This window comes from Mandrillus leucophaeus, unplaced genomic scaffold, assembly GCF_000951045.1.
Source record: "Mandrillus leucophaeus isolate KB7577 unplaced genomic scaffold, Mleu.le_1.0 Scaffold1164, whole genome shotgun sequence".
In the NCBI taxonomy this organism is placed as follows: Eukaryota; Metazoa; Chordata; class Mammalia; order Primates; family Cercopithecidae; genus Mandrillus; species Mandrillus leucophaeus.
The window spans coordinates 430,279-438,666 of record NW_012099921.1 but is presented as its reverse complement, the minus strand read 5'-3'; the positions used below and the strand labels follow the sequence as shown (position 1 = coordinate 438,666).

At 51.3% G+C, this 8,388-nt stretch overlaps 1 protein-coding gene across 1 annotated transcript in view; it reads right to left on the bottom strand.

Moving 5' to 3' along the window:
• The window catches only part of SLC28A1 (solute carrier family 28 (concentrative nucleoside transporter), member 1), an 81,716-nt gene extending 73,635 nt beyond the window's left edge, over positions 1–8,081 (bottom strand). The window contains exons 1-4 of the mRNA XM_011999340.1: positions 7,968–8,081; positions 4,855–4,966; positions 3,849–3,937; positions 2,324–2,415 (exon numbers count right to left, since the gene is read on the bottom strand). Coding sequence (XP_011854730.1) covers positions 2,324–2,415; positions 3,849–3,937; positions 4,855–4,966; positions 7,968–8,071 — 397 coding nt within the window. The 5' untranslated portion in view covers positions 8,072–8,081. The remainder of the gene's footprint in view (positions 1–2,323; positions 2,416–3,848; positions 3,938–4,854; positions 4,967–7,967) is intronic.
• Positions 8,082–8,388: the final 307 nt, after the last annotated feature.

Below are 8,388 nucleotides of genomic sequence, written 5' to 3'. Positions count from 1 at the left end.
TGCAAGGACTTCATGTCTAAAACACCAAAAGCAATGGCAACAAAAGCCAAAATTGACAAATGGGATCTAATTAAACTAAAGAGCTTCTGCACAGCAAAAGCAACTACCATCAGAGTGAACAGGCAACCTACAGAATGGGAGAAAATTTTTACAATCTGCCCATCTGACAAAGGGCTAATATCCAGAATCTACAAAGAACTTTACAAATTTACAAGCAAAAATCAAACAACCCCATCAAAAAGTGGGCAAAGGATATGAACAGACACTTCTCAAAAGAAGACATTTATGCAGCCAGCAGACACGTGAAAAAATGCTCATCATCACTGGCCATCAGAGAAATGCAAATCAAAACCACAATGTGATACCATCTCACACCAGTTAGAATGGCGATCATTAAAAAGTCAGGAAACAACAGGTGCTGGAGAGGATTTGGAGAAATAGGAACACTTTTACACTGTTGGTGGGACTGTGAACTAGTTCAACCATTGTGGAAGACAGCGTGGCGATTTCTCAAGGATCTAGAACTAGAAATACCTTTTGACCCAGCCATCCCATTACTGGGCATATACCCAAAGGATTACAAATCATGCTGCTATAAAGACACATGCACACATATGTTTATTGTAGCACTATTTACAATAGCAAAGACTTGGAACCAACCCAAATGTCTATCAATGATAGACTAGATTAAGAAAATGTGGCTTGTATACACTATGGAATACTATGCAGCCATAAAAAAGGATGAGTTCATGTCCTTTGTAGGGACATGGATGAAGATGGAAACCATCATTCTGAGCAAACTATTGCAAGGACAGAAAACCAAACACTGCATGTTCTCACTCATAGGTGGGAACTGAACAGTGAGAACACTTGGACACAGGGTGGGGAACATCACACACTGGGGTCTGTCATGGGGTGGGCGGTGGGGGAAGAATAGCATTAGGAAATATACCTAATGTAAATGACAAGTTAATGGGTGCAGCACACCAACATTGCACATGTATACATATGTAACAAACTTGCATGTTGTGCACATGTACCCTAGAACTTAAGGTATAATAATTTAAAAAAAATTGATCCCAAAAGCCATTTACACTTGCTGTCTGCACAGCCTCTTCTCCCATCTGCTCAAATTCAGTTTCTGCACCTACACCCTAAGTCATCAATGGCCTCCTTGTCCCAAAATCGGTGGACATGGCTCATTTTGTCCTGCAGGTCTTGCAGAGATGCTGCTGATCTTTCCCTCCTTGAAACCCTTGCTCTTTTGGCTGCCACCAACCCCTTCTGTGTGGCTGGTCTCCAGGCTTCTGTCCTTGACCCACTTCTCAATTCATTCTCCAAGTGTGCCTGGGGAGCCTCCTCTCTCTCTCAGATGGCCTGGCAGTGGTACCTCCAACAAACTGCCCGAATTATCCCCCTTCCTTCCAAGACTCCCTCCTGCACGCATGTTCTCTAGCTCTGTGGAAGCCACCATCATCCTCCCATTACCCGAGCAGGCCCCTGGGGCAGCCCTGATTCAGGGTTTCCTTCGTCCTGCACATTCAGTCATTCCCAAGTGCAGCTAGTATTGCTTCCCTAGGACCTCTCCCATTGCCCCCACCCACCTTCCCCAGCTTCATTCTCACACAGGCACTGCAGCCCTCAATGTCTCCTTCTCCCCATCTTTCCTGCCCTCCTTCCAGGGTCCCACAGTGTGAATTCCACCTTGATGCTTCCCTGTTCAAACCCTTCAGTGGCTCTCTCTGGCCTTGAGGGTAAAATCTAAGTCCCTGAGCATCCTCCCATCTCCCTACCCACTCCCCATCCCGGGCCCTTTCCTATCCCTCCAGCCCCATCCCCTGGCACTCCTTGTCTAGAACTTTACCCTCCAGACCTTAGAGTGCAGACATCGAGGTTTATCAAAACCCACACCCTGCCAGTTTTCACCTTTGCTCCTGTGACTCCTCTGTGTGGAGTGCCTTTGCCCTCCTTAGTGTCCTTCCCCTACACCTGGCTAACTCCTACTCAGCCTGTGAGACTCCAATGTCACCTCCTCCTGGAAGTCCTCCCTGACCATCCCCCATCCCTCCTTGGTGCTCCCAGATGACATGCTGCATTATGTGGAAATATTTCTTCCCCCACCCTTACTGATGAGGGAGTGCCTTGGGAACAAGATCTGGCCTGGTTTAATGGATGCCTCAGTACCCAGCAAGGGAACTGGCCCTGAGTTGGTGCTCAACAACCATTTGTTGAATGACTGGGTAAGTGAATAATCCTGCCCTGAGACATGGATAACTGAGGCAGGAGTCATCGTGTCCTGGGTAGTGCTGGGCCCCAGGCTCACCAGTGCAGAGCAGGCCTGTGCTGATCCATCGAAACAGCTGCATGTGCTCCCTGCAGAAACTTCTGGCTCTCAGGGCTGGCTGCAGGTTCCTCCTGGGAACAGGACCAGTAGGGTCCATGAGTGCATGAGCAGACCCCACCTGGGGGAGATCCTCAGCACCTCCACTCAGGTATGTCCCTGGTAAAGTGGCAACAGGGGCAAGCCAGGGCTTGCCTTGACATCCTCACAGGGTTGCAGGGCAACCCCAGCTCAGGGCGAACAGAGAAATGGCTCAGGCCTTCCTGCCACTGTGGCAGCACCTACAGGCCCCCCTACCCCAGTGATAGTCCCTGCCTCCAGGGCTCGGGAGGAAGTTCACTGAAAAGGCAGAACCTCATCAACATACAGAAATGTGGCTGGGGGGCGCGGTGGCTCATGCCAGTAATCACAGCACTTTGGGAGGCCCAGGAGGGTGGATCGCTTGAGCCCAGGAGTTTGAGACTAGCCTGGGCAACCTGACAAACCCCGTCTCTACCAAAAATACAAAAATTAGCTGGGCAGGTGGCGTGCATCTGTAGTACCAGCTACTCAAGAAGCTGAGGCAGGAGAATCGCTTGAGCCCAGGAGGGGCTGAACCAAGATCATGCCACTGCACTCCAGCCCAGGCAACAGAGTGAGACCTGCCTCAAAAAAAAAAAAAAAAAAAAAAAAAAAAAAAAGAGAGAGAGGAAGGAAGGAAGGAAGGAAAGAATGAAGGAAGGAAAAGCAAGCAAGAAAGAAAGACAAACACGGATGGCTGCCTCCCCTTCCCTGTCGTTCATCCACGTGCCCATGGGACACACATTGAGCCTACTCAATGCTAATTGGAATCCACCCACCAGCTGCCATTTTAAGGAGCCTCTCGCCCCCTCTCAGTCCCCACCTCCCACCTCCTGAGAGGGTTGGGGAGGCATTCTTCCCATACCCCCTGCCCAGGCAGAGAAATGGAATCCCTCCCCCACCACCACCCCCTACCCATCACGGTGTCCTTAGCTCCACATCTGGCCAGCAAGGACCCAGACTGCCCAGACATCAGGAGGCAGAGTTCTAGGCTCAGCTCAGACACTTGCTGCCTATGCCACCCAGGCTGGTCCCTTCCCCTCTCTGGGCTTCCACCTCCCCGTGTAAAATCAGGGGCCTTGCCCAGTTCAGGATTTTTAACCAGAGTCTTGGGACTCCCCAAGGTACCCCAGAGACTGAATGGGGGGAGAAGGCAGAAGGGGAGGTTGAGAGGGAGGTCTAGCTGGTTCAGAGCAGGCCCCACGGTATATACTGGGGTTCCTGATGGGATTTCATTTCAGCTGCTCAAAAGCAGGTGGGGAGCCCATGATTTGGCTCACCTTTGAGTCTAATGTGCTTGTGCGTGTTGGCTAAAGCGCCTTTATTCCTTCCTTCAACAAAGGTTCACGTCCCCACAACTCCCATCCGCCAGTAGGCCCGGCTCCGCATCCTGTTCCCAAGCAGCCTCCACCCCAGGCCCACCCTTGTCTCTCCAGAGATCACCTACCATCTGGAGAAGCGCTTCGGCGCCGCCTCGCTCCAGTTGCTCCTGATCTCGGTGGCGCTCAAGTCGCTCCCAGGGAGCTGGCCTTCCTCCTACAGCCAGCAGGGGGCTGTCAGGGCAGCCTGCCCCTTACCCGCCCACAGGAACTTACAGCCAGGGGTCGGGGGCCACAGTGAGACCCTGGCTGAGGAGGGGACTGGGCTGGGGCACAGGGAGGAATTAGAAGGCTACTGAACTGAATTCTGCAAGGCAGGCACTGAGCACCTACTGTGTGCAGAGGGCTCTGCCAGACACATCCTGCCCTCAGCGAGCTCATGGTCTGCGCAGGGACAGACACCTGCCGCCCAGCTGTGACTGGAAGGGACTGAGAGGAGGCCTGTAAGGGAGGCCCCAGGCAGGGCTACCTCAACGCATGACCTCAGGGCACCATGCACCCCCGAGTCTGTGGAGCTGTTTTGGGTGGGGGGTGGGCATTCTTGCAGATGACAGCATGAAAGGAGCACCCCAAGAGACAAGGGCAGTGAAGGGGAGGGGGCTTTGTCAGAGCAGGCTGGGAGGGTGCAGGGTGTCCTACTAGGCTCCAAGTTCTGGGTGGTGTGCCTCGACATGACCTGGCCACTTGAAAGCAAGGACAAGGCTCCTTGAAGGCTGAGATTTCCTTAGAGACCCCCTCCCCCGTCATCTGGTTTTTATTCTCATTCTGTAGGTAACAGCTCAAGTGTCACTTCCTCATTGGGGCCTGCCCTGCCCTTTCAGACTAGGACTTTCAGACTATAGTGCACACAGTACGTGCTCAGTCAATGTATAATGACTGAAATAAAGGGGGCTGCCTTGTGTTGAGGAGGCCAACACACTGGGAGGTTCCTAACTGTGTGAGCAAGGAGGTGAGAAGGAGGCAGAAGAATGGGGTGTGAGGGAAGGTGGTGAGCAAAAGCCTCACCCCCTCGGCAGCCAGACTCAAGTCAAAGAGGCTGAGGGGTCAGGATGACTGATGGGGAAGGGTACAGACCATGCTTTCCAAGAAATCAGCCCCCATGTTCTCCAGACCCTTGGCCACAGGTGTGAGAGAGATGGACTGTCTTCGTCCTGAGGGGTCATTCTCCATGTTCCAGACCTTCCAGCTGAAAGACAAATCAGCGAGGCCCAGCGCTGAGAGGGAGGCCAGGCAGGGCCCAGGTTAGGGGCCTGGGCAAGTGGGAGAGGGCGGAATTGGGGGAGCAGATGCCTGGCACAGCCAGAGCCCTGCCTGGGGGCCACCTGTGCCATCCCAGAGCTCACCCCTCCTTGTGACTGGGACTGCAGCCTTGGCTTCCCAGCACATAGATGAGGTACCCCTTCCTTTTTCTAGAGACTGGGTCTCCCTATGTTGCCCAGGCTGGTCTCCAACTCCTGGGCTCAAGCAGTCCTCCCACCTTAGCCTCCCAAAGTGTTGGGATTACAGGTATGAACCACCACACCAGCCTGCACCCACATCTGAACCTGTGAGAGGCAAGTCCTTGTGAACTCTGGGAGTTCCAGGCAGAAACAGCAAATTCTGCCCACTTCATAGAGAAGGAAAGTAAGGAATTATATACAGCATGCATATGTATCTGATACAGGCATTTTTCTGAAGAGAGGACCTAGCTTTCATCACTCCCTACAATGGGTTAAAACTATTACTATTAAGCGAGATCTTCATTGTATTCTACTTTTCCATCTCTGAAAGATGGAGGTGCAACATCCTTAAAGGCATCATTCCAGTCCCTGGATCCAACTATACCTGAAACCAATCCTACCCCTGGACTTTTCCATTGCAAAAATCAATATAGTTCATTTTTTGCTGAAGCTCAGTTCATAGGCTTAAATTCCTCTGTAAATAAGAGTGCTAACTAACACCTCCTCTCTCCCTACTCTTGTTCCCACTCCTTTTTCTCCCCTTGGGGAATGCCCTACTCCATCCAAATGTAAGCCCAGTTAGGCTGACATACTCAGAGACTCGTGTACGTGCATGCACACACACAGGCGGAGCCTGGAAATGCCCCAGATCACACACAGACACACAGCGGCGCACACAGAGGCAGGGCCCTGTTTCTACTCACGTATCTGCAGTGAACAGGTCGCTCTCAGAGAGAGAGAAGAACACGTCTTTGTGGGAACAAGCTGGATCCAACCTGCTTTTGCTCTGGCTTGCCTTGTCACTTCAGCAGAAATTCCTGGGCAGAGTCCAGGGTCGGAGTAGGTTGGGCCTGCCACCCAGTTCTGCCCAGCGCCTCCCCAGAGGCCAGGGCCACAGCCAGGGTGGGAACCCCAACCCCGTGTCAGGGATACAGGAAGCAGGCCGACTTGCAACCTGGCTCCCTGAAGCTCCTGCCCACTGGCTGCTGCTTCTCCAGCAGAGATGCCCTCCTCTGCCCTCTCCCCAGTTCCCAAACTGACCTCTTCCAGGCCTACTAAGGTCACCTCTTCCAGGAAGCCACCTATGTGATTATTTCCCTCCCCCTCCTTGCCTCCCGTGGCCTCCTTTCCCCAGCCAGGCTGTTAGCTTTTTGCATTTTATCTTTCATTTTGCATCTTGATCTATCTCCCTTTCTCACCTAATGGGGATTTATTATAACAGCAACCAATTTTCCTATGCTGGAAAATGAGGAAAGCAGTGTAGCTGTCAGAAATAGTAAAAGTGTTTCAGGTCTGTCAAGAAAACAAAACCAAATCACACCATTTCCCCTTCATTTCATCTTTGTTAAATGAATGCCTAAGCCAACAGCGTGCAAAGTGAAGGACTGAACGCTTTAGTTTTTCAGTCCTCAAACTAAACATTAAACTCATCTGATGGGATTGACAATATCTCTTTAATAATTAATGGTATGCACTCAGGACAAAATCCTTTATGATGCATAAATACTTCCTAGTACTGGCACATCCTGGTTGTTTTGGAAGTTTGGGGAGGATGGTGGATGGATACCCCCTCTCTTTGAAAACATTTTTTCTTCATCTGTCATTTGAATTACCAAAGCATTACAAGTGCATCACTAAACATTGAAACACTGGAGAAATATACAGAATGAGGGTTTAAATCCCCAGAGTCTGAGCCCCCAGGGATGACCACTGTTGAGTTAGTGGCATTTTTCTCCTTTTTTTTTTTTTTTTTTTTTTGAGATGGAATTTCACTCTTGTTGCCCAGGCTGGAGTGCAGTGGTGCGACTTTGGCTCACCACAACCTCTACCTCCCAGATTCAAGCGATTCTCCTGCCTCAGCCTCCCAAGTAGCTGGGATTACAGGCATGCACCACCACGCCTGGTTAATTTTGTATTTTTAGTAAAGACAGGGTTTCTCCATGTTGGTCAGGCTGGTCTCGAACTCCCAACCTCAGGTGATCCACCCACCTCGGCCTCCCAGAGTGCCGGGATTACAGGCATGAGCCACTGCACCCAGCCTTTTCTCTCCACTTTTTTTTCCTAAATGTGTATTATTTTATGTTATTCACTTTCCAACAGGGGATCACACAGTAACAGTGTTCTCATAATTTCATTATTCTAGCAGTATTCCACACACTGTTGAGAGCCCATGTGTTACCTTGATTGAAAACTAGCCAAAAAGCAAGACTCTACCTTTAAAAAAAAGACGGGGGGAGGGGCGGACACGGTGCCTCACACCTGTACTCCCAGCACTTTGGGAGGCCAAGGCGGTTACATCACTTGAGGCCAGGAGTTTGAGACCAGCCTGGCCAACATGGTGAAACCCCCTCTCTACTAAAAATACAAAAATTAGCCAAGCATGGTGGCAGGTGTCTGTAGTCCCAGCTACTCGGGAGGCTGAGGCAGGAGAATTGCTTGAACCTGACAGGTGGAGGCTGCAGTGAGCAGAGATCACGCCACTGAGCTCCAGGCTGGGCGACAGAGTGAGACTCTACCTCAAAAAAAAGAAAAGAAAAGAAAACTAAATGTTGTCTCTGAGCAGGACTCCTGTCTCTGTGGGTGGTCACCACAGGGATGGGCCCGGAGCTGTCCTTGAAGGGATCTCCACCAAGCCCCAGTGAAGGAAAAAAGGACACCACCTGCTTTTCCACTTTGCCCCATGCTACCCACTTCCCCTCCTTTCTCCAGTCCCGCCTTCCCTCCTCTCCTACTGTCGTTAACTCTCACCCTTGTTTCTGTCGGCATCCAGAGGGAAGCCAGGAGCACAACACGTCCAGCAGCAACCATGCTTGCTTCGAAACATTCCCAACATTGCAGCTTATAACCAACATCGTTGTTGGCCCTAATCTCTACAACAAGGATTTAATGGGCTGTGTGTCTTGGGGTGGATCTTGAGCTTGGAGCCCAAAGGTCTCTACTCCTGACTGTCAAAGTTAACTTGCTGCCTCAACTGGCGGTGGGTACTAGAACCTATGAGGAGTCAATGTGCTCCTACTTGGGAAGTATCTAGCAGGGAGTCCAGCAGCACCAGGCTGGCAGGTGTTATTGCTGTCCCGGGTGTCATCCGGGGCTGTTCTGACACACTGCTCCCCTCCTCCAGGCCAGGATACTCCGGGCTTCTCCCCTGCTCCTCCCCTCAAGGAGGCAC